Source organism: Siphateles boraxobius, unplaced genomic scaffold (assembly GCF_051911475.1).
Source record: "Siphateles boraxobius isolate OS27281-9 unplaced genomic scaffold, OSU_SipBor_1 72, whole genome shotgun sequence".
Classification (NCBI taxonomy): Eukaryota; Metazoa; Chordata; class Actinopteri; order Cypriniformes; family Leuciscidae; genus Siphateles; species Siphateles boraxobius.
The window spans coordinates 2076008-2103182 of record NW_027509200.1 but is presented as its reverse complement, the minus strand read 5'-3'; the positions used below and the strand labels follow the sequence as shown (position 1 = coordinate 2103182).

Below are 27175 nucleotides of genomic sequence, written 5' to 3'. Positions count from 1 at the left end.
GGGCGGAGAAGTGCCTGGGAGGAGGTCAATGGCACAGTCATACGGCCGGTGAGGAGGCAGAGACGTGGCTCGGGACTTGCTGAACACCTGGCGAAGATCGTAGTACCCCGCCGGGACCCCGGTCAAATCCGCTGCCTCAACCTGCGAAACAGAGAACACAGAGCCAGGAGAAAAGGCAGAACCCATGCAAGACACTAGACACGACTGACTCCAGGCCAACAGAATTTCCAGACCAATCCACATGAGGGCCATGTTGCACCAGCCACGGATGCCCCAAGACTATCGGGGCACCCGGCGAATTAAAAAGGTAAAGCCTGGTCACCTCATGGTGATTGCCTGAAACTACAAGACTTACACAAGGGGTGGAGTGGGTAATGGAGGTTATAAGCTGGCCATTAAGGGACCAGACGGATATAGGGGCAGGTAAGGGAACAGCCGGAATGCCCCAACGTGCAGCTGTGGAGGTGTCCAGGAAATTGCCCTCTGCCCCGGAATCCACCAGGGCTGAGCAGGAATTAGAAGAGCCCTCAAATTGAATAGTGACCGGTAACAGAGTGCGAGACGAAGGGGCATTTACACAGGGAGAGGCGCCCACCAGGATCCCCTGGCCTACTGATGGGCTTTGGCTTTTAAAGGACACTTGATGGCAAAGTGTCCTGGCTTCCCACAGTATAAACACAGGCCTCGGGTAAGGCGTTGTTGTCTCTCCTGGGGTGTGAGGTGAAGGCGCCCTAACTGCATGGGCTCAGGGTCAGACAGAGAAGGCTGAGTCAGGGTCAGACAGAGAAGGCTGAGATGAGGGTAAGGTGGTCTGATGGGATAAACTCTCCTCCAACCTCCAGGAGGGACGGGCGGCTCGACGCTGGCGTTGACGCACGATCCGATCCTCGACACGAAGGGCCAAGTCCATCAGGGCATCTAGATCACGTGGCAGTTCGTGAGTAGCGATCTCATCCTGGATCTCATCATCCAACCCCTCCAAAAACCTTGAGCGAAGAGCCCCATCATTCCAGTCACAGGTAGCCACCAGGGTCTGAAATTGAATGGAGAAGTCGGTAACAGAGCGGCCGCCCTGTGTGAGTCGCCCCAACCGGGAAGCTGCCTCATCTCCCTGGGCAGACCGGTCAAACAGTCTTATCATTTCAAGACGAAAATCCTGGAAAAATGAACAGAAAGGGGCTTGGGACTCCCATACAGCAGTTCCCCATTCACGGGCCCTTCCAGAAAGCAACGTTAAAACATATGCAACCTTGGCTCTCTCGGTTGAGTAGCGACGAGGCTGGAGAGCAAACACCAAGGAGCATTGAGCAAGAAAAGCTCGACAAGAATTAGGGTCACCATTGTAAAGTGGAGGGTTGTTGGCGTGAGGTTCAGACTCATGGTGAGGTGGAGCAGAAAATATATCGGGCCTGGCTGATGAGGCGTTCCGCAGCTCTTCAACGCGGAGGCTTAGATCGGTCATCTGAGAGGTCAAAAGATCTAGGTCCCTGGAGGTAGTGGTAAGTTGGGTGGCATGTTGGCCCAAGAGAGCCCCCTGCTGGGCAAGCGCTTTTCTTACTTGGTCTGTGCCTGCTGAATCCATTATGGCCAGATCGTTCTATCAGGAGTCAAGACGAGATTCAGTTGCAGGCTCAAACAAAAGTGTATTGGCTGAAGAAACAGTCCAAAAATAGTAACAGAAAATTCAAAACAAAACAAAAACAGTCGAGAAATCCAGCAGTAGGCCGAAGGCAAAACTGAAACTTGAGAACGCTGGAAGTCCGACACCTTATATGGCAAACAGAGCACAAAGCTCACGTAGCGGAGAAACAGCGGGCGCCAGGCAGAGGAGAGGAGGCAGCAAAGGAGTCGCACGCTGGGGAGGGCAAATGGGCTGGAGCGGGGAGACGGGATCAGGAAGCAGAAAACCAGCCGACGGTGGAGATTGACAGATGGACTAAAGGGAAAACAAACAGGGAAAATAAACAGCACTGGAGCCTCAAACAGGACAAAACAAGACACGATGGACAGCTATCAATAATAGGCTGCTCGAAGCGTAGCGTGAAGCGAACACAACGATCTGGCACAAGACAGACAACATGGGGAGAATAAATACAGAGGAGGACAAAGATAATCAATAACAGGTGCGGGACTGATCAGTGAGAATGAGAGGGTGGTGATTAATAACAGGTGCGGAACAGAGTAGTGACGACGAGAGGGTGGGGAAACAATTCAAACACAATAACAGCGGAACACACGGCGAGCTGTCAAAACAAGGCCATGTGCTCCGAGACAACCACGCAGACAACACAAGAAAACAGGCGAATCAGACCGGAGACATGACAGTAACCTCTCTAAGTTTAACCCTCTGAGGTCTAAGGTGTTTTTGGGGTCCTTGAGATGTTTTGACATGCCCTGACATTTGTGCTTTTTTCAGTTGCTTATAAACATATTAATTGCAAAGGTGTAATTACACTCTATTTAGCACAAACAGAGCTACCATAATATGTGAGCAAGATTTATGTACATGTTTGTATTTTTGAGAGAATATTGTTTATGCATGGTTATTGAAAAAACTAAAACTTAAAGTGTCTGAAATAAGGCCACAAAACATACTAAATATGTGTCCACAAGACTTTTGACTAATGGGTGTTGTTGCCTAGAATTTTTGCTTCAAAATGATCTGAAAATCATCCTGCCTAATCATTTACACAAAACAATACATTGATTTAAATTTTATAAGACACCTTTTGTTTGGAAAGGCAATATGCGTGGAGAAGCCAAAGAAGGCCACCTGAGAAGACAAAGGCCGGATAATGTGCGAGCTGCATATTAATGAGCCTTTCACACAGCTTTGTCACTGGGTACCAAAGAATGCGACCTCGGACAAAAGAAATTATATATATATATATATATATATATATATATATATATATATATATATATATATATATATATTACAATTAGAAATTTTAACCAATTACAAATAGGTTACAATTACAACAACAATTACAATTTTAACAATATTTCAAGTGTATTCTTTCTTTGTAAAAAGTATACATTTTATCATACGTATTAAAAAAGGTAAGGATTCATTGGTTTGAATATTGGAACAAACACTATAATAACATCTTAGTTGATAATTCAATATACCTACTTTATTTTTGACAAAACATCCCCTACTATAGTATATTTAACATATGAGCAGAAATTGGAGAACAAAAGCTTACCTATTTAATGTGACAGTAGTCTTTTTTTACAGTCAAAACTTTATAATCTATCCAAAACCAATCACGAAATCTTGGCTAAACATTCAAATTTAGTCTCTAAAATATCGTGTTTATGATATTATATTAGCATGTTAATTTGCAGTTTGTTGCTTATACAGACATTTTATTTCAACATATTTCAGTCTATTTTTACTCATCTTATTAGGCTATAGCAATATAGTTTGGATGTGTCCATGTAAAAATAACATGTTTACTAGGTGCGAGAGTGAATGAACGGCACAGACACGCGCTGTATAACTGAAGTAAACAACGCGCGCACGCCTGTGTTGTTCATCCATCATTTAGCCTACACACAGACACGCAATTCATATTTAAACAGTCTTTTTGCGATTTACAGACACTATTCAATAGCGCGATTAGAACAAAGCACTTAAGAATAAATGACTTACTACATCAGCTGGATCCGTTGCTCCTCGACATGAAACTGCCAGCACTTCTGGTACATTTTCCAGGGTTATTAGATAGTATTATTCCGCACAGCGTAGGGATACGCTGTGTACACAGCGGTAGTAAGATACTTCCTAAACATGATGTGTTTTATAATCCAGCTGGTGGGCGTTGGCATGTTTGAATGGCTTGCCTTAGATCATTTGCGTTTGAATACCACGCGCTCTCCGTGGGCGTGGCACATTAACACGTAAAGAGGTATAATGAGCTGGAAAGAAAAAGACTGACATCTCTCTCTTTTCATACAGATTACATAAACTGAGAATATTAGTTTTTTTATATAAATTAATTCATTTAAAAGAAGAGAGTTCTAGCTTCATTATGGAAAAACACTCGTGCCTGTATGACAAGTATTTGCGGAATTACAGTTAATTTTCGGACGCGTTTCAGAATGGACTTCACTGACAGAGAGAAGGCAAAACTAGCATCATGGATATTTTTCTTTATTTGACTAAAAGCACAATACTTTGTTTATATTGTGAGTATACACAAAAAAATAGAAACTTAACAGGATCGAATGATGTATAACACTAACACGTAAGATCAAAATCAACAGAGTATTTTGAGTCTCTTTTGTACTGATAAGACGCGATAAGGCGCGATAAGGCGCTATAGCCGACCTCAGAGGGTTAAGGGTGTTCATCAGTCGGTGGGGGAGGACCAGGGCCAGGAGGCAAACCACAGTGCCCCAGACCTCCCTGCTCAACCTACTCAGAGCACAGAAAGAGTCGGTGAACCCGAAAGTCCAAAAGACTTTGAGAGGAAACCACGCTTGAACTTGCCACCAGCAGCAGACTTCCGATGGGCCGAACTGGATGACGATCTAAATATCACCCTGGAAACCACTCTGAAAGGAGATGCAGTCAAGAAGTTCAAGATCATGGTTGACATTGTGTACCAGGTGTGTCATGACACTTTTGGCGCAAAAGAAGGCAAGACTCCAAGGCCACCAGCAGGGCCTAGCAGGAGACAGCGGCAGATCAAAGAACTACGAGGAGAATTAAGGACACTAAAAAGAAGGTGGCGGGGAGCAAATGATGAGGAAAGAGTGGCCCTGGATGAGATCAGCAGAGAGATGCTTAAAAGGTTAATCCAGCTTCGGAGTGCTGAGACCATACGGGAGAAGCAAAGGGAGAAGCGCCGAAAGAGGAATGCCTTTTTAAACAACCCTTTCCAATTCACAGCAGACCTACTGGGAAAGGTGACAAAAGCACGGGCGCGATCAGCCCCAGGACCATCAGGAACCACCTACAAAATCTACAAATGCTGCCCACAGCTACTGAAAAGGCTCTCAATGCTCCTACGGACACTGTGGAAGAAGAAGTTGGAACCTGGGCGCTGGACTCTTGCTGAAGGCTGCTTTGTGCCAAAAGAGCTAAATTCCACAAGACTCGAACAGTTCCGGGAGATTTCCCTACTGGATGTAGAGGGGAAAATATTCTGGTCCATCATCGCCAAAAGGCTAACAACATACCTGCTCACCAATGATTTAATTGACCCCAGCATCCAAAAAGGAGGAGTACTGGGATATTCAGGCTGCCTGGAGCACACGGCAGTGATTAGCCAGCTGATCAACAAAGCCAGGAGTAACAACAACACCCTCTCCGTTGTGTGGCTGGATCTCGCCAAAGCCTACCCAAGCGTCCCACACCAGCTGATCCGAAAGGCAATGGATCACTACCGAGTTCCTTCAGAGGTAGTTGAGCTTGTAATGGCACACATGGATGCGCTGCAGATGAGGTTCACCGTAGAAAGCGTCACCACCAAATGGCAAAGACACGAGAAGGGCATCATGGCAGGATGCACGATTTTCGTGGCCCTGTTTATAGCGGCTATGAATCTGTTGTTAAAGGCAGGAGGAATGCAGTGCAGAGGCCCGCAAGCAGTCGACGGCACGAGACACCCCTCTTGTCGAGCCTTCATGGATGATGTGACGGTGACGACTCCATATATTCAGGGGACACAATGGATCCTGAGTGCACTGGGAAAGATGGCAACATGGTCACGCCTGCAGTTCAAATCAGAAAAGTCAAGGAGCCACAGTATCTTGAAGGGGAAGCTAACAGGAAACATTTTCAACATCCAAGGCTCGGAGATCCCAGCAATCCAGGATCAAAGGATCTGATGCCTTGGAAAGCAGTACGACAGCTCCCTAAAGGACAGTGGCAATCTCATTAATACCAAGGCCGAGTCTAGCTCAAGATGGCTATGGCTGAAGAGAGCCCACAGTTGGAACCCTTCTGCAGGTGACGGCTAGTCAGTCTTCATGGCCCCACTCAGGTGAGGTGTTCAGGTTAAGGGGCGAAACACCTGAGATCCCTGCTGATGATGCGGAAGAGTTCCAACAATGTGGATGCTCCAGGGAATACCATCTCGGAAGAAGGTCTGCATCATAGTTAGTAGTTCCTACAGTGGCCGCTTGTGGCAAAGCATCTAGATGTTTACTTCACCTTGAGAACCCGATTCAAATGATTCCAGAACTGTCTAGGGTTATGAAAGTCATTAAGAAAGCAGTCTCTATAGTAACTGGATTTAGCGTTTCGGGTTTGAGCACTGATTCCTAAGAGATCTATAATGATCCCAGTCAGAGGCAGATTTAGTAAGGCGATATTTAGCCCATGCCTTATTTCTTTGCTTAAAAAGATTGATTAGATGAGAGCTGATCCAGGGTAAGTGCTTCCCTTTAACTCTAATAGTTCTAAATGGAAAATGCTTGTCAATTATTGGTGAGTCCAAAGTGAAAAGTGGTCCATGCATCTTCAACAAAATGAATAAGCTGGAACCTGTCCCAATTAATAGAGTTTAAATCCTGTATAAAATAATCAGCATTCATATTTTTACATTGACGTATTCTAATATATTTAGGAGATAAGTGTGGCATTTTGATTTTCCAAACACAATAAATGACAGAGTGATCACTAAAACAATCAGATAAGACACCAGATTTAAATATCCTTTCCGGATTAGAGACCAATATCAAGTCAAGCAAAGATGAGGACCGGCTATCCACTCTAGTGGGATACTTAATAAACTGTGTTAATAAACTAAATTGCAATTGAAATCACCAAGAATAATCAGTTCTTTATGCTTGCCTAATAAGTTAATTGTAGACAAAATGCACTTTGGAAGTGCATCTGTGGAATCTGATGGGACAGACGGAGGCCTATAAATATTGCCAATAATTAAATGTTTATTTACATGAAAGATAATATTTATAAAAAGACTTTCAGAAGTTAACTGGATCTACTTCAGGAGTAATACATTCAGAGATAAGATTTGCATCAACAAATGTGACCACCCCACCTCCTCTGGACAATCTATCGGCTCTGTGCAGTACATAATCGTTGATTTCAATATCAGTATCAGAAATAGTTTTATTTAGCCAGGTTTTTGAGATAGTGTAATAATGTTAGGTTTGTACTGAGCAACCCAGGCTCTAAGAACATCAATTTTTGAAGCAAGGCTCCTGATATTAATGTGAATGACCTTTAGACCTTTAACGGATTCCATTGAAAATGAAAAGAAAAGAAGAACATGTCAGGGTACCATACTGAAAATTGTGGCAGGGGAGGGAGTAAAAAGCTGCAATAGCAACAGACAAGAGCAAAAATGTACAAAGACACAGAAACAAAAAACAAGTTAAACAAACAACACACCAACAAATTTCAACTGAGCACAATTGCTCAGCGATCATTAACTATAAATAATAAATGACTTAGGGAGTCTCAAAAGCCACATAAATAAAAATGGCTGGCCAAGCAAAAGGGCAGGGCACGCCTTTTGCTTGGTAAGCCAAGGCGATGGCATCCACTATCCAGTGGGCCATCCCGTGCTTGGAGACAGCCTTTCCCTTCTGCTGGCCTCCGTAACAGACAGTGAGCTGGTCTGAGGTCCTGAGACTTTGAGTTCTGTCCACGTACAAACGCAGAGCGCGAACGGGACAGAGCAAAGTCAGGGCTGGGTCTGCCTCCTCCAAAGGCAGCGCTTGCAGGTTCACTACCTGGTCCCTGAAGGGAGTGGTAGGAACCTTGGGCACATAGCCAGGCCGGGGTCTTAATACTACGTGGTTATCACCCGGCCTGAATTAAGGATGGAGGGAGACAGCTTTTGCTCCAACCCTTGCTGCAAGAAGGAAAGCACAGACCCTATCGAACATTATCGGGGGTCTTCTCGGCGAGAAGAACACCATTCGACGAACAGGTTCCACTTCAGGGCGTAAACACGTCTCGTGGACGGCGCCCGTGCTGAAGTGATGGTGTTAAGTACCTCTGGGGGTAAGTCACCTAGAACTTCCGCGTCCTTTCGAGGGACCAGACATGGAGTTTCCAGAGGTCTGGACGCGGGTGCCATAGGGTTCCCCGTCTCTGAGTCAGGAGGTCCTTCCTCAGGAATGGGCCAAGGGGGGACTGTCACAAGGAGCATGAGTTCTGGGAACCACGTCCAGGTGGGCCAGTAGGGCGCCACCAGGAGGACCTGCTCCTCATCCTCCCTGACTTTGCATAGTGTCTGCGCAAGTAGGCTCACTGGGGGAAATGCATATTTGTGGAGGCCCCGGGGCCAGCTGTGTGCCAGTGCGTCCGTGCCGAGTGTTCCCTCGGTCAGGGAGTAAAACAGCTGGCAGTGGGAGGTCTCTGGGGAGGCAAACAGGTCTACTTGAGCCTTCCCGAACTCTCTCCAGCTCAGCTGAACTGCCTGGGGGTGGAGTCGCCATTTTCCCCTGAAGCACAGCTTCAATCTTTGTACGTGGCACCCCAGCCGGTGGCAGAGGCATCTGTGAATACCACAGCATGCCTGGATACTTGTTCCAAGGGGACTCCTGCCCGCAGGAACGAGGGATCTGACAATGGGCTGAAGGTCTGGCGGCACGTCGGTGTGATTGCCACCCGGTAAGTGTCATGATGCCACGCCCATCTCTGGACTCGGCCGTGAAGCCACTGCTGAAGCGGTCTCAAATGAAGCAGGCCGAGCGGAGTTACCACTGCTGCCGCTGCCATATGCCCCAGGAGCCTCTGAAAGAATTTTGAACGTGTTCAAGCAGTTCAGCACCTATTGAGCGCGCTGCTCTGTGAAGCGCGCTGTCTGTGTGACCAAATCCAACTCCATACCGAGAAAAGAGATCCTCGGCATGGGGGAGAGTTTGCTCTTTTCCCAGTTGATCTGAAGACCTAACTGGCTGAGGTGCCTGAGCACAAGGTTCCTGTGTTCGCAAAGGTGATCTCAAGAGTGTGCTTGTATGAGCCAGTCGTCGAGATAGTTGAGGATCCGAACGCCCTGTTCTCTCATGGGAACAAGGGCCCCCTCCATGACTTTCGTAAAGACTTTTCGTGACTTTCGTATACTGATATGCTCGACCCTCGAACGCAAAGCACAGGAACGGCCTGTGTCGTGGAAGAATCGAGACATGAAAGTATGCGTCCTTCAGGTCGATTGCTGCAAACCAATCTCGGGGACGGATGCATTCGAAAATGCGTTTCTGCATGAACATTATGAACGGTAGCTTGTGGAGGCTCTGATTAAAAACTCGCATTTCCAAGATCGGTCGTAACCCACCACCTTTCTTGGGTACAATGAAGTAGGGACTGTAGTGCCCTGACCTCATATCGGCTGGAGGGACCGGCTCTATCGCGTCCTTCGCCAGTAGGACTGCGATCTTTGCACGCAAGACATGGGCATCGGCTGCTCTCACTGTAGTGGAGTGGATGGCCCGAAACTTGGGGGGACGCCAGGCAAACTGAATCACATAGCTGAGCCTGATGGTCTGAATGAGCCAGCGAGACTGTCTGGGGAGCTCTAACCAGGCTCGCAGGGACCGTGCAAGCGGGACCAAAGGGACCGTAGGCGTACCCGGAGTGGGGCAGCGAGGTGGAACACAGGGACATGGCTCGGGTTCTCCGAAGGAAGCACGCTCACCATGATCCTCAGGTCTCCCGTGTTACTGCCCAAAGGCAGATGCACTGGGACTCCGCCCCTTTGCAGGAACGAGAGTCTCGACCGAAGCTCCGAGATGGTCATCTTCCCTCAATGGGTACATGATTCATCCACGAACACTGCCTCAGCGTGTTCGAGGCCCAGACACACGAGGCAGCGATCGTGACCATCCCGTGATCCCAGGTAACGACCGCATCCAGAAACACACAGATAGAACATCATCTTGAAAAAGACACAAACTATCTGTGTAAGCTCTTTTAGAATCTGCTCTCACAGGGACTGAAGCACGCAGGGGAACAGTCACCACGAACACAGGCAGGAATGTGCACCTGTCTGTGCACGGTCTCTCTCGCGCTGGTCTTACCAGCTGTAAAAACAGCTTTTGAGCGCTCTGAGAGGGGCACCTTGCCAGCTGTTATAACAGCTTTTTTTGCTTTGCTCAAATAAGGAAAACAAAAAAAGGAGAGAGAGAGAAAAAACGTTCACCCTGCTGCGCCGTCACGCCCGCACCAAAGTGAAGAGGTCTGTTGTAAGAGGCTTGTCTTCTCAGATTCACTCTTGAAAACAGCATCAAAGTGTTGGCTCCGAAGCAAATAACTGAAGTGCAATCGCAGCAGCTGCTCGTTATATACCCGCACTGCAAGGCCGCGCAGCTAATGCAAATGATTACACGCCAATGTGTATTGGCTTGTTTTAGTTTCACTCGAAGTAGATTGGCCTCTCTAGCGAGATTCCTATTGGTCAGTCATGTCCTACGTTGTAGTGACTGACCGATAGGGAACTCATCCATGTCTACAATTAAAGGGATAGTTCACCCAAAAATGAAAATTCTGTCAGTATTTACTTACCCTCATGTTGTTCCAACCCCGTAAGACCTTCGTTCATCTTCGGAACACGAATTAAGATATTTTTGATTAAATCTGAGAGCTGGATTGCTCCTCCATACTAGTCCATAGGCTTCTTCAGGAATTGAACTTGCCGGCCTCGAAAAGTTATTAAAGACATTGTTAAAATAGTCCAAGTGACTACAGTGGATCAATCTTAAGTTTATCAAGCAACGAGAATACATTTTGTACGCAAAAACAAATAAAATTAACGACTTTATTTCAACTATTCATTTCCTTCTCAATGGGCCTCTAGTCAGTTAACGTAGGCTCACTATTGGCCGACTCTGGCCATGTGGGTGATGCGTGTGACGTACAACAACAGAAGCGTACGCTGTTACCCCTCTGGGGACCAAAAACACCAACATTAGCAATGCAAAATAAACTCAAAATGCTATGTTAATTTTGATCTTTCATTTTCGTGTTATACATCAATCGATCCTGTTCAGTTTCTATTTTTTTTCTGTATACTCACAATAAAAATAAAGTGTTTTGCTTTTTGCCAAATAAAGAAAAATGAACATGATGCGAGTTCTGCACTCTCTCTGTCAGCGAACTCCAATTTGAAACGCGTTCAGAAATTATCTGTAACTCCACGAAAATTCAGTCAAACAGGCAAACATACCCACGGGCATAAAGCTTGAGATCGCATCTTTTAAATGAAGTAATTTATATTAAAAACAAATATTCTCAGCTTCTGTAATCTGTATGAAAATAGAGCGGTTCCAGTCGAGCTGATTACGAGCTCATTTACTTTAATTCGTTCACGCCTACTCACGGAGCGCGCTATTTACAAGATAATGTGTTAAGCCATCTATGCAAAACAGGTAAACACCCCCAAGCAAATGATTCAATGCGCTCTAACTCGAACATTTTGTATAGAAACAAGACGTTTTTTTGAGTCGGGGGTGAAGCATGACATGTCTGCCATCCAGTGGAGGGGGGGTTGAACGAAATTTGACACCCAATTTGAAAAAAATCTGTCGTTTTATTCAGTGCTCGATCTTGTCGAGTAAACTCGACCGTGGCGCCTAGAGGGTTAATTTGCAGTTTGTTGCTTATAAAAAGACATTTTATTTCAACATATTTCAGTCTATTTTTACTCATCTCAGTAGGCTATAGCCATATAGTTAGGATGTGTTCATGTAAAAATAACATGTTTACTAATGTAGGTGCGAGTGTGAATGTACGACACAGATACGCGCTGTACACATTGCATACACATTTTAAATCACCCAAAAAAGGGAATACACAGCCCATGTATTTGTATCTCTATATAGATTCTCTATTCTCTATATAGCAGCCCAATCCTGGCCCCTGTTTGCAATGTGTCTCGACCCCTGCTGAATTTAAATCAATGCCTGGACTTAAATTTGTTCATCTAAATGTTCGCAGTTTACTACCCAAAATGGACCTGGTTAGAATTTGGATTGAATCTACAGATGCAGGCATAGCGATAATTTCGGAAACATGGTTGAAGAAATCAATTACTAATGAAGATATAAAAGTACATGGGTATAATGTTTTTCGCAGTGATAGGCCGAAGAAAGGTGGTGGCGTAGCTATCTATGTTAAGTCAAGATTTGGTGCATCAGTTGTTTTGTCTGAGTCTCTCTGTGGGCAAATGGAGTTTTTGGCCTTGAATGTTGAAATATTTAAGTCCCTTTCAATAACTGTTGTGGGGTGTTATAGACCTCCAGGAAGGCTTTATCATCTTTAAAGTTTATTTTGTCTAGATTAAACTATAGTGATCTTTTATTGGCCGGGGACTTAAATTGGGACTGGCTAAATATTGTTTCTGATGATTTTAAATCTTTCTGTGATTCTATCAGTCTTAGCCAGTTGGTAAATGTACCTACAAGGCCTAATCTCAAAAATCCTGACAAATCTACTTTAATTGACTTGATTCTAACAAATGTCCCTCATAAATTTTTATTTTTATTTTTATCTTTTGTAATGATCTGAGTGATCATTGTGTTATTGCTACTTTGAGAGGCAGTAAAATACCCAAATGATCATTTTGAAGCAAAAACTCTAGGCGACAACACCCATTTGTCAAAAGTAGTATTGTGGACACATATTTAGTATGTGTTTTGTGGCCTTATTTCAGAAACTTTAAGTTTTAGTTTTTTCAATAACCATGCATAAACAATATTCTCTCAATAATACAAACATGAACATACATGTTGCTCACATATTATGGTAGCCCTGTTTGTGCTAAATAGAGTGTAATGACACCTTTGTCATTAATATGTTTATAAGCAACTGAAAAAAGCACAAATGTCAGAACATGCCAGAACACCTCAAGGACCCCAAAAACACCTTAGACCCCAGAGGGTTAAGCATAACTCGCATGTTGCCGCAACTTTTACAGTAGCATGGTGGGATAAATGTAAATAAATAAATAGCGCTGCAAAGGAAGCTCTGCCTACCACTTCTTCTCCACCAAATGATTCAACCAAAAAAAATTTTATATAATATTTGTTTTTATTATTATTGTAACTGGCAAAAGTGTATAAGTGTATTGTTATTTATTATACTATTTATAATAATTATTATTATTTACAATTATCAGAGAGGGGCACAATACATTTTGAGACAAAAGGTGCAGGGGCTTGAGCCCCCCCTGGTTACGCTTCTCGGCCTGACAATCAAAAGTGTTTTTCAAAAACTGCTGATCCAATCTTTAAATAAAGTACATATATATTACCACATCATATATTAATTGTCCCTCTGTATCTCCCAGTAATTAGATATTTTAAATGAGTAGTTTAATGTAATAATAATGTAATGCAATACGTAAATCATTGAGAGATTTACAAATATACATTTATCAAAAACGGTTCCAGAACCGAGACTGTGCGTGGAGGTCAGCCCCACTAGATCTAACTGGTAGCGCTCTATCTCCCGCACAAGTTCTGGCTCCTTCCCCCACAGTCCTTCCACGTCCCCAGAGCCAGCCTATGCCACCTGGTTCTAGTCCGTCGTGGCCCCTGACCTTCACTGCCACCAATGTGGCAGCGCACCCGACCCCTGTGGATCTTCCTATGGATGGTGGGTCCAAAGGATGGAGAGGGAGGTGCCACGTTGTGGCTGTGCCCAGCCGGGCTCCGTGGCAAACCCGGCCGCCAGGCGCTCGCCGGCGAGCCCTTCCTCCTCTTCCTCATTTTATCATATGAGTCTTTATGAAAAAACCTGTTGTATCAAATTTGATGTCCAAATTTTAAAATGGATTTTCTACAAATTATTTTTTATCAAGTTCCAAATCTTTTTTTTCATATAGTTTGTAATTATTTATTTTTTCTAATTTAGTAGAAAATAACAAAAAAATTATTTTCAGCAGTTGTCATGGATGCTTCTTTACTATCTTTAAATTAATGATATATCACCTATTGGTCACCCTTGCTCTCTAAGATATCGGCATCAGCCATCGGTTGACCTTACACTTGAAATATTAAAAACAAATAACATTTCTTGGGTTTAAGTAATCTTAGCTTTACTTAAATCATTAAAGATTTCATATAAAAAAGACATTTTTAGAATTATAGGGAAAGGCCTTTAACTTGCCACAAAAGTGTAAACTGTCTCATCTAATAGTGTCTGTGCAGTCAAGTCAATAATATTTGTAAGAACCGATTTTCCTGCTAAGACAAAAGCTGAGATAAAACTCACCATAAAGCAATAAAATGCACCCTGGACAGAAGATCGCAAAGACAGAGCACAGGACATTGTCTTGTCCAAACGTTTCTCCTATCTTATCTCTGCATCCCCCTCTCCCTCTCCCCCTGAGTCAAGTCACCAAAAGTTCACTAAGAATGCTTATATATCATATATGATGTATCTTGGGAATCTATTGTTTTTCCTTTTCGTGTTTGGTATCATTTTAAGTGTCTCGGTGCGATTGGTAAAATGGTCTTAATTTCATTGCAGTCATTGGTAATATGAGAAGGATTGAGGACTTAGGAGAATCCTGTGTTCCTCTTTGGGTGATGTTTCTTCAAGACATCTGCCCTCTCCCCCGAGACCAGGTGCTACCCCCTGGGGTACAGGAACTGACCCAAAACACACTGGGAAAATATTGGTACAACCCTTTTTCTGGTCTGGGTATTTAAGGCTAGGTAACAGAGCAATCTGTGGGACCTGTAACCAGGAAAACCCCCATGCAGTAATGTGTCAGTGTTATCCACTTGGAAAGCTCTCACACACTACTGTTTGTCTCTGTCAGGAATGCATTGGTTACTTTTAGAATCATCTTTGAGTAATTGATGTCATGCATTTATTATTTCTGAATTGGCTTTTAATCATTTACTTGTGAAATTGGCACGGTACATTTTTCCTGAAAAAAATTAATGTTAACCTTGATTATTCTGAAGTTTTCTGGAATCATTATTTCTAGTAGATTATGTGTAGTCCCGCAAATCTCTGTCCAGGATAGATCACACCTAAGGCACTAATGAATGGAGCATGGGGCACATCATTAGACCTTCTGATTCCTGACTATCTCCTAACTTAGCATGTTGTACGCTGCAACTATTGAGAAAATTACACCTATGAGTCAGCAGTGAGCGGCCGCGTAGGGTAAGATAGTTTGCACTGCACCCTCTGACTATTTTAGGACTGGCTAGTTTGTGATCGTGAGCGCACACTCGCGACGTGACGTCTCAAAGCGACACCAGGTCCTTAATGAACGAATATTTGAAATTATGAAATGGCCAGAATAATCAAAGATCTAAATTAACTCATAATCAGTATTTATGACTGTTTTCTAATAAGAAACACAATCTAAATTTGATTAACATTTGAAATTGGAGTCAGATTAAGCGTAGAGCTAAAGTATTATTTAAACTAAATTCCAATAAATTAAGTGAACTTCACTGGAGCGCTGAAAAGACATACACGCATTATTCCTTCGACCATACCATTGGATTCCGGTGTTGGGCCAATGGGTGGACCTTACATATTGTTGAATATTAAGTGTCCCCAACTAAGCAAGCCAGAGGCAACAGTGGAAAGAACCCAAACTCCATCAGGTGACAGAAATAGAGAAAAACCCCATAGCTATAAAAGCTATTAATCTTAACAAATATTTTTTTTCAAACATGCTTTATTTTATCTAGGATATTTGTCACTGAGTAAAAAATACTAATGTACAGGAAATAGTAGTTTTTGTAGAGTAATGTTAGTTTAACTCAGCCTCTTTACTATGCTGTTTATGTAAAAAAAAAATAGAACATAAATTTAATATTTGTATATAGAAAAAATTTATGTGTTCCATCTAATTATGTGATTAATTTCCCTTGTAGGTTAAATGATTGTAACTTAACAGACAAAAGCTGTTCAGCTCTGGCTGCAGTTCTTGGATCAGATACCAGTCTGAAAGAGCTGAACATGAACAACAATAATCTGCAGGATTCAGGGATGAATAAGCTCTGCACTGGACTGAAGAATATAAAGTGTAAATTGGAGATACTGAGGTAAGTTGAGCCACAGGAGTCACATGACTAGAGTGAGGTGCGATGACTGACATGACGATGCCGGAGGCAAAAAAGCAAGAGAACTTTTGTGAATAAAAGTGGCATTTCTTTGTTTAATATAAGTGAGTTTGTCTTTGTTCTATTGTTGTTGTGTTTTTCATTCAAAATAATAATGAACCACAAACTAAGCATTTGTTTTAAAATTCAAAGATCTTTTATTTATTTGGTACAACGTGGGTATACCATATCATCCTTCTTATTCATTTTGTTAATAAAAGTCCAATGTTTAATATAAGCAAATTTGTCATTGTACTATTTTATTATTGATGTATTTCCATTAATATTATTGAACTACAAACTAAGCATTTGTTTTAAATTAAGGGGAAAATCCAAACATCTTTCATTTATTAGTGTTACAATGGGGGTATACCTGTCAGGATTCCATCTCCACCACGATCATCATCACCGCCCACTCATTCCCTTTCACCCAAACAGACACTTCCCCGTTCATTATCCCCGGATTACTAATCACCGTCACCTGTGTCCCATCACCCGCATGGACTATAAAACACTCACTCTCACTGCAGTCACTTGTCTGGTCTCGTCATTCCATGGCTCACAGACTCCCCGATCACCTACCTGTTACTTACCTACATTCCCTCTGTCAAGACCTGTCCATCTGCACCGAACCACCGTCTAGTAACCTGCGAGAGAGAGAAAGAGAGACAAGGACATTAACCACAGCTAAGCTTCCTTTATGTTTCTGTGTCATTGGTTTCTCACCTGTTATCTCCGACTGAGATCCTTACTGCACAATAAAAGCACTAAACTTACCATCTTGTCTGATTCGTCTGTGATCCCTGACAGAAGACCAGACCTAAGATGCAGTACCAGTCGGAGCCTGGAGAGGATCTCTCACCGGATAATCCGCCGGTCGCTGTAGCGATCGTCCCACCACCACTTCCGCAAACTCCCGCTGCTTCGTTCACTGCCTCTGCGAGTCCCATGGCCCAGCCTGCAACATACTCTGGTGAGGCGGAGAACTGCAGTGGGTTTCTGTTGCAAGTATCTTTGTACATTACCATGAATGGGCATCAATTCCGCACTGACGACGCCCGTGTGGCCTTCATGATATTCTTGTTGTCCGGTCCAGCGCTTCGGTGGGGTCGGTCATTGTGGGATTCTGATTCGCCGGTGGTAAAATCCTCCACTGCCTTCAAACAGCACTTCAAAGAAGTTTTTGGGCAAGCAGTGTCCGAACTATCCATTCATGACCAGCTACTCAACCTTCGTCAAGGAAATTCATCTGTAAGTTCGTATACCCTTCAGATTCGTACTCTCGCCGCCTCCAGCGGCTGGAATGAAAGCGCTCTGATCACTGCCTTCCGTCATGGATTGAATTCCAAGGTGCGCCTCCTGCTGGTTGTGTATGATGACAGCTTGGGATTAGAAAACCTGATTCAGCTAACACTCCGGATTTCACAGCGCCTCACCGCGTGTGATCAAGTTGAACCCACTGTCAGTTCTCCGCCTCCAGCTCCATCAGTCACTCCTCCAGCACCAGTTCCTATGGAAGTAGACTCCACCCATCTATCCGCTGCTAAACGCCAGCGCAGAGTCCAAATTTTCCTCTGTCTTTACTGTGCATCCGACAAACATCTCCTCAGTTCTTGCCCTGTTCGTCCACCGCGGCAAGCGGTAAGTGCCATTCAACTCACTCCGAAGATTGGGCATTTAACACGAACCAGTGTGCACATTATAACCTCCTGTGTTTGTCTCCCAGCGCAAGCCCTCGTTGACTCTGGTTCCGCGGGGAACTTCATATCCAACCAGTTCCTCCAAAAACTGAATATCTGGCAACGTCGACTGTCTCAAGATCTACCCGTTCAAACCATTCAAGGCAAGCCACTGGGTCGAGGTCGCATTCGCCATTATACACCCACTCTAACTCTTCGAGTAGGTTGTTTACACTCAGAGGAGATTTCTCTTATGGTGCTGGAAGAGTCCACCGCGGATATCATCCTGGGACGCCCTTGGTTAGTTCAACATCAGCCAGTACTCCACTGGGGAACCGGGGAAGTACTCCGTTGGGGTGAAGATTGTAATGTATCCTGTCTCAGTACCATCCAGAAAAAAACCTTCTTCGTTCCGGTCCAAGCCAACTACGGAGGACTCTAGAATTCCAGTCTGCTCTACTTCGGTGGAAAGCCCTGATGTCCAGGTCCAAGTCGAAATCCCAGTGGAGTACCGGGCGTTCCAGGACGTCTTCAGCAAGGAACTGGCTACCAAGTTACCACCACACCGGCCATGGGACTACGCAATCGACTTGCTACCCGGAGCAACCCTTCGCAAAGGTCGTATTTACCCTCTGTCCATCCCGGAACAGAAGGCCATGGAGGAGTATGTGGAGGAAGCGTTAAGCCAACAGTTCATCCGACCATCTACCTCCCCTGCCGCTTCGAGTTTCTTTTTTGTGGCCAAGAAGGACGGAGGCTTGCGGCCGTGCATCGATTACAGTCATCTCAATTCACAGACCGTCAAATTCAGTTATCCCCTTCCTCTGGTCCCTGCCACCCTGGAGCAGCTGCAAGGAGCACGCATATTCTCCAAACTGGACCTTAGGAGTGCCTATAACTTGATCCGAATCCGGCGTGGTAATGAGTGGAAAACTGCTTTCGTGACCCCCGCAGGCCACTACGAGTCTCAGGTTATGCCGTTCGGATTGTCCAATGCTCCTGCCGTCTTTCAAGGGTATATGAACGAAGTCCTTCGAGAATTCCTCAATCGCTTTGTAGTTGTGTAGATTGATGATATACTCATCTATTCGTCTTCCATGTCTGTACATCATCAACATGTCATTCAGGTCCTCGAAAAACTGAGAGAGCACAAGTTATATCTGAAACTGGAGAAATGCGAATTCCACACCTCTACCGTTCACTTTCTGGGATATGTGATCAACCAACGAGGTGTTCAAATGGACCAGAGGAAGGTGGAAACCATCCGGAACTGGCCACAACCCACATCCGTAAAATAACTACAACGCTTTCTTGGTTTTGCAAACTTCAATCGAAGATTCATCCGCAATTACAGTTTGATCAGTGCTCCCCTCACCTCAGCTCTCAAGGGCCGGCCCAAGTCTCTGTCCTTGTCCTCCACCGCTTTCCAGGCCTTCCAGCGCTTAAAGGAGACCTTCATCACTGCTCCCATTCTCATCCATCCCAACCCGGACCTTCAGTTCGCAGTAGAGGTGGATGCCTCTTCCACTGGAGTGGGAGCAGTGTTATCTCAGCGGCAGGGTGAGCCACCTAAACTCCTTCCATGTGCCTTCTTCTCCAAGAAGCTGTCCCCGGCAGAGCGGAATTATGACATTGGTAACCGGGAACTGTTGGCCATCAAACTGACCCTCGAGGAATGGAGGCACTGGCTGGAGGGAGCTAACCATCAATTCACAGTGATAACCGATCATCGTAACCTGGAGTACCTAAGGGAAGCTAAAAGATTGAACCCTAGACAAGCCCGCTGGGCTCTGTTTTTCACACGCTTCAACTTCGTGGTATCATATCGTCCTGGAAGTAAGAATTGCAAGGCACTATTGATGCACTATCACGACTCCATCATACCTCCGTTGAAGATCTCCATCCAGAGCCTATCCTCCCTCCAGCCGTAATCCTCAGTCCCATCGTCTGGGAAATTGACCAACAGATCGTCCAGGAACTCGCACGCCAACCCGCTCCGCCGGGAGGTCCAGAAGGGCTTATCTTCGTACCTCAACATCTTCGTACTCCCCTTCTGGACTCAGCTTACACAGTTCAGGGCTCTGGACATCCGGGTAGCAAGCGTACCCTCTCGCTCCTCAGTCAACGGTACTGGTGGCCGTCCATCTCCAGAGATGTCTCCAGGTTCGTCCGCGGGTGTTCAGTCTGTGCCATCACCAACACCCCGAGGAGACTCCCTGAAGGCAAGCTCGTACCGCTGCCTCTTCCCAGACGACCATGGTCACAAATCGGAATCGATTTCATGACCGATCTACCCAATTCAGTAGGCTTTACCTGCGTATTCGTCGTTGTGGACCGGTTCTCAAAAGGTTGCAAGCTGATCCCCTTACCTGGTCTTCCCACAGCTTTAGAAGCAGCTGAAGCCCTATTTTAAAACGTGTTCAGGAACTTGGGTCTCCCAGAGGATATCGTCTCGGACCGGGGACCCCAGTTCATCTCGAGAGTATGGCAAGCCTTCTTCAATCTCCTCTGGTTACCACCCGCAGACTAATGGCCAGACTGAACGGAAGATTCAGGAGATTGGACGTTACCTGCGGACGTACTGCCACCAGTACCAGGACAGCTGGAGCCGTTACCTCCCATGGGCAGAATATGCTCAAAACTCCCTGCGGCAGAACTCCACCGGGCTCACCCCCTTCCAGTGTATCCTTGGTTATCAGCCTCCACTCTTTCCTTGGTCGGGTGAGCCCTTGGAATTTCCAGCTGTCGACTTCTGGTTCCATCAGAGCGAGGGGGTATGGGACTCAGCTCATGTGCATCTACAACAGGCAGTACGGAGACACAAGGAACAAGCGGACCGTCACCGACTCGAAACACCTCAGTATCAGCCAGGACAAAAGGTGTGGTTGTCGACTCTGGACATTCGTCTCCGTCTGCCTTGCCGTAAGCTGAGTCCTCGATTCATCGGACCGTTTACCATCCAGAGGCAGTTGAACGAAGTGACCTATAGGCTCAACCTTCCCCCTCATTACAGGATTTCTCCTTCATTCCATGTTTCTTTGCTCAAACCTTTCACTGACCCTGTCACTCCTGTTCCCTCAGATAACCCTTGCACAGACGTACCTCCTCCTCCCATTCCCGTCGAAGAAGAACTGGTTTACTGAGTCCGCATCATCTTGGATTCCCGGCGGCGAGGTCCTCGGCTGGAGTACCTGGTGGACTGGGAGGATTACGGGCCAGAGGAACGTTCTTGGGTCCTACGAGATGACATCTTGGATCCTACTCTACTCACCCAGTTCCACAGTGATCATCCGGACCGTCCTGCTCCCAGTAGTCGTGGTCGACCTCGCCGCCGGCAGCACCCTTCTCAGGCGTTGAGAGCCACCTCGGGAGGGGGTACTGTCAGGATTCCATCTCCACCACGATCATCATCACCGCCCACTCATTCCCTTTCACCCAATCAGACACTTCCCCGTTCATTATCCCCGGATTACTAATCACCGTCACCTGTGTCCCATCACCCGCGTGGACTATAAAACACTCACTCTCACTGCAGTCACTTGTCCGGTCTCGTCATTCCATGGCTCACAGACTCCCCGATCACCTACCTGTTACTTACCTATATTCCTTCTGTCAAGACCTGTCCATCTGCACCGAACCACCGTTTAGTCACCTGCGTGAGAGAGACAAGGACATTAACCACAGCTAAGCTTCGTTTATGTTTCTGTGTCATTGGTTTCTCACCTGTTATCTCCGACTGAGATCCTTATTGCACAACAAAAGCACTAAACTTACCATCTTGTCTGATTCGTCTGTGATCCCTGACAATACCATGCCATCAGTCCTATTTGTTTTGTTGATAAAAGTTTGATGTGTAACCCTCTGAGGTCTAAGGGGTTTTTGGGGTCCTTGAGGTGTTCTGACATGCTCTGACATTTGTGCTTTTTTCAGTTATTTATAAGCATGTTAATGGCAAAGGTATAAATTCACTCTATATAGCACAAACGGGGCTACCGTAATATGTGAGCATCATGTATGTACATGTTTGTATTTTTTAGAGAATAATGTTTATGCGTGGTTATAGAAAAAACGAAAACTTAAAGTGTCTGAAATAAGGCCACAAAACACATACTAAATATGTGTCCACAAGACTTTTGACTAATGAGTGTTGTTGCCTAGAATTTTTGCTTCAAAATGATCTGAAAATCATCCTGCCTAATCATTTACACAAAACAATACATTGATTTAAATTTTATAAGACACCTTTTGTTTGGAAAGGCAATATGCGTGGAGGCGTGTTCACACCTGAGAAGACAAAGGACGGATAATGTGCCACATACATAATGAGCTGCATATTCATTAGCCTTTCACACAGGTGTGTCACAGGATCCCAACGAATGCAAGGACAAAAGAAATTATCTATATATACATATTTTACAATTAGAAATTGTAACCAATTACAAATAGGTTACAATTACAACAACAATTACAATTTTAACAATATTTCAAGTGTATTCTTTCTTTGTAAAAAGTATACATTTTACCATACGTATTAAAAAAGGTAAGGATTCATTAGTTTGAATATTGGAACAAACACTATAATAACATCTTAGTTGATAATAAAATACACCTACTTTATTTTTGACAAAACATCATACTATAGTATATTTAACTATGAGCAGAAATTGGTGAACAAAAGCGTAACTATTTAATGTGACAGTAGTCTTTTTTTACAGTCAAAACTTTTTTAATCTATATCAAAACTAATCACAAAATCGTGTCTAAACATTCATATTTAGTCTGTAACATATTGTGTATGATATATTAGCATATACATGTGAATTTGCAGTTTTAAATTACTCAAATTACTGTTGCAAATCTCTTTACACCACTTTCTTATGTGCGTAAAACACACACAAATGAAATGTCCGCAAGCACATTATATCATCAGCAGGTTCAGCATCTTAAATAATGACTAAAGAGCAAATAAAGCTTAACTTACGTTTCAGAAGCGCACGCGGCGGGCCTTCATCGCAGCAAAGATCTTAACTGCATCCTCTATTTCGATTCTCTGTGCCAGTTCATGTTCTATGGAGATTGTTGCCAGTCCATTAAGTCTGTTCCCTGTTCACAAAACGTTCCCCATTCAAAGCAATCGGGACGTCACATATGAAACAGCCAGCCACCGCTGTCAGCGAGCCGCCGTATTCAAGCACCGAGGGCGCGCGCGCCGCGCCCATGACTCCGGTTCAATTTCCCGAGCACACGAAGTGCGGCGATCGGAACCCGGAGGACATTCTGCCCCTAGCTGTACATGTAAAAGCATGGGAAGCGATTCCAGGGATATCAGAATGGGTGCTGAGCACAATAAGACTATTCACTACAGTTTCCATCGCCGTTCCCCGCACTTTCGAGCACGGACCGCGACGAAAGTGAATACGGAAGTAGCACATCTACTCCGCACAGAAATAGCGAAACTGTTGTGTAAAGGAGTCATAGAACCGTTACCTCCTTCTCTGAGCGAGTCAGGCCTTTACAGCCGGTTTTATGGCCCCTTTGCACAACAGTTTCGCTATTTCTGTGCTCGAAAGCGCGGGGGACGGCGAGCAAACTGTAGTGCAAACTGAGCACAAACTGTCTTATTGTGCTCAGAACCCATTCTGATATCCCTGGGATCGCTTCCCATGCTTTCACATGTACAGCTAGAGGCAGAATGGCCTCCGGGTTCCGATCGCCGCACTTCATGACGAAGTGACGAAATGAAATAAACGAAATGACTCGAATGACTCAAGAGAGTCAGTAAAATGATCCGAACTTCCCATCACCCTGTCATGACTCGTGAGAGCAGGGGCGCGTCGCCGCTACGGGGCGGCGGCAGCTCAGTAAATCATATATATAACCTATTTTGTGAATTGTTCATTCCCGGTTGGCACACATTTTGCAGCCCTTACAAAAGTGCCGCTCTAGGCAATTGCCTAGTTCGCCTATATGGACGCGCCGGCCCTGCAATGAGACCATTCAACAAAGCACAGTGACAGTGGGTATAACAAATTCAACACATTTACTGGTTGCTATGGACTCGTCACTAGGCTTCCTCAGTCATTATATATTTTAGCATATAGGTATTACCTTTAAGCTGCCGAAGCTGAACATTATCCAAAACTCCATTTCTCAGACGAAAAAGCTGTTGTTTGCACAATTTCAAATCACCGGGACCGAAAGGATATTTGAAGAGTTGCCTACGTATTGGCACCAGAAATCACATTTGCTCTTTGCTGTGCCCTCTCAATGGTTTTCAAACTTTTTTCTAGAGCGACCACTGATTGATTGTACGTGGGTCATGTGACATGTGGAGTATTTATTTTACATGTATTTGAAAGATTTTTCAGTGTAATTCTACTCAAAGTTGATATCATCAATAATATTAATATGAAAACAGATTAAAAAATGTTTTTTTTTCTTAAATCACTGGCGACCCATTTTTTAATTCTCGCGACTCACCCGAGGGTCGGGCGCAGTCTCACCACTCGAAACCCACAGCGCGAGGGTCAGGCCCATCTGCTAGCGATGGAGAGGGGAGACTGAGGGAGCTACATGGAGCTACATTGGAAATATGCACCGAACAAGCCACTTTGAAATTTTGCTGTTTTCATGAATACAAAAGTTGAGTGACCCTCCCCCTAGACTAAAAAAAAGTTGGATGACCCTCCCCTCAACAAAGAAAAAAAAGGCATGACCCTCCCCTATTTTCCTCCGGTGGCCCCTTCCATAAATACCGAACGGTCCCTTAGTAGGCTATAGCAATATAGTTTGGATGTGTTCATGTAAACATAACGTTTACTAATGTAGGTGCGAGAGTGAATGAACGGCACAGACACGCGCTGTATAACTGTAGTAAACAACAGCGTGCGCGCCTGTGCCATTCATTCATCATTTAGCCTACACACAGACACGCAATTCATATTTAAACAGTCTTTTTGCGGTTTACAGTCAGACACTATTCAATATCGCGATTAGAACAAAGCACTTAAGAATAAATGACTTACTACATCAGCTGGATCCGTTGCTCCTCGAAATGAAACTACCAGCACTTCTGGTACATTTTCCAGGGTTATTAGGTAGTATTATTCCTCAGCGTATGTATACGCTGTGTACACAGCTGTAGTAAGATACTTACTGAACACGATGTGTTTTATAATCCAGCTGGTGGGCGTTGGCATGTTTGAATGGCTTGCCTTAGATCATTTGCGTTTGAATACCGCGCGCTCTCCGTGGGCGTGGCACATTAACACGTAATCAGGTATAGTGAGCTGGAAAGAAAAATACTGACATCTCTCTCTTTTCATACAGATTACATAAACTGAGAATATTTGTTTTTTTATATAAATTAATTCATTTAAAAGAAGAGAGTTCAAGCTTCATTATGGAAAAACACTCGTGCCTGACAAGTATTCGCGGAATTACAGTTAATTTTCGGACGCGTTTCAGAATGGACTTAACTGACAGAGAGAAAGCAGAACGCGCATCATGTTTGTTTTTCTTTATTTGGCGAAAAGCACAACACTTTGTTTTTATTGTGAGTATCCACAAAAAAATAGACACTTATCAGGATCTAATGATGTACAACACTTAATATGTAAGATCAAAATCAACAGAGTATTTTGAGTTTCTTTTGCACTGATAAGAAAAAAAATCTATCGCCCGCGCGATAGTCGACCTCAGAGGGTTAATATAAGCGAGTTTGTCATTGTGCTATTTTATTGTTGTGTTTTTTCATTGAGTAATATTTATGTGACATTAAGCAATAATTATGTTCCAAGAAAAGGAAAGATCTAACGTTAAAGATCAGAATAAGAGCTACAGATCCTGAGCGTCATTGACAAATATATGTTCTTGTAAAATATGTGGTGTAATTGGTAACACCTGCACTGGTACTTAAAGGGATAGTTCACCCAAAAATGAAAATTAGCCCATGATTTACTCAACCTAAAGTCAACCTAGGTGTATATGACATTCTTCTTTCAGACGAATACAATCTGAGTTATATAAATAAAATGTCCTGGCTTTATAATGTCAGTGATTGGCTGTATATTTTTTTAAGTCCATCAAAGTGCATCTATCCATAATAAAAGTGCTCCACGCGGCTCTGGAGGGTTAATAAAGGCCTTCTGAACAGAAGTGATGTGTTCGTGGAAGAAAAATGTCCATATTTAAAACTTTGTTGGCTAAAATATCGAGCTTCCAGCAGACAAATAAATTAATTAGTAATTGTAAGGTCCTTGGGTGAATGACAAGGATGATATGCGAAGATTCAATATAGCAAATGTTTTAATTCAAAATAGAAACGATCCCAAAACAACAGTACAGTGTGCTAGTGCACATATCACAAACAATAACCAGCAAGGGGCTGGACGGGACCAGCGGTGAAGGCTCTGTGCTGGACGGGACCAGCGGTGAAGGCTCTGTGCTGGACGGGACCAGCGGTGAAGGCTCTGACCTGGACGGGACCAGCGGTGAAGGCTCTGTGCTGGACGGGACCAGCCGTGAAGGGTCTGTGAAAAAGTCTATTAAATCCAACTCCATCGGATTCTGGAAGAGGACCAGCGGTGAAGACTCTGGACTGGATGGCACCAGCGGTGAGGGCTCTGTGCTGGATGGAACCAGCGGTGAGGGCTCAGTGCAAAAGTCTATTAAATCCCACTCCATCGGATTCTGGACGAGGACCAGCGGTGAAGACTCTGAACTGGACGGGACCAGCGATGAGGGCTCTGGCGGGCCGGCAACTGAATTCCGGATGAAGGCGGGTGGTGTGGTGAAGATGGGTGGTGTGTGTGATTGAGTGGTGATGTCATCCTCAGCCTCACCAACGGTGAAGGCTGACCCACTCAACCACAACACGTGATCGAGGTAACTGGCGAAATCTCCCGGAAAACCCGCTGCTGGGGCTTGCTAGTGCAGATGACTGTCCAAGCCCAACCAAAAGACAGGTTTAAAGACGTCATCTGACCAGCCTACCTCAGCAGCGAGCTCCAGGAATTCGGCGACGTAATCCTCTATAGATAGACTGTTTTGGACAATGGAGAGTAGAGAAGGAGCTGGGTTAACCGGGGTGAGGAGAATACCCATGCTGACTCTTTTTTGGGCTGGTTATTCTGTTAGGTCCTTGGGTGAATGAAAAGGATGATACGCGAAGATTCAATATAGCAAATGTTTTAATTCAAAATAGAAACGATCCCAAAACAACAGTACAGTGTGCTAGTGCAAAAACACAAACAATAACCAGCAAAGGCAAGCGTGAGAGGGGAACTTAAATACACAGATAATGACAAGGACAACAGGTGACGGTGATGATGATGATGAGGGTGATGAGGCGCAGGTGCAGGTGATGATGACAGGGGATGCTGGGAAGTGTAGTGAAGACACAGACGGTGGTGAATGTGACAGTAATTACGCCATTA

The 27175-nt window shown here is 44.5% G+C and overlaps 1 protein-coding gene across 5 annotated transcripts in view; it reads left to right on the top strand.

The window, feature by feature from the left end:
• Nucleotides 1–27175, top strand: part of LOC143724299 (NACHT, LRR and PYD domains-containing protein 12-like) — a 575203-nt gene that overhangs the window by 65091 nt on the left and 482937 nt on the right. For all 5 annotated transcript variants that reach the window (XM_077217284.1, XM_077217285.1, XM_077217288.1 and 2 more), the window contains one exon: nt 15832–16002. In XM_077217284.1, the coding sequence (XP_077073399.1) occupies nt 15832–16002 (171 nt within the window). The remainder of the gene's footprint in view (nt 1–15831; nt 16003–27175) is intronic.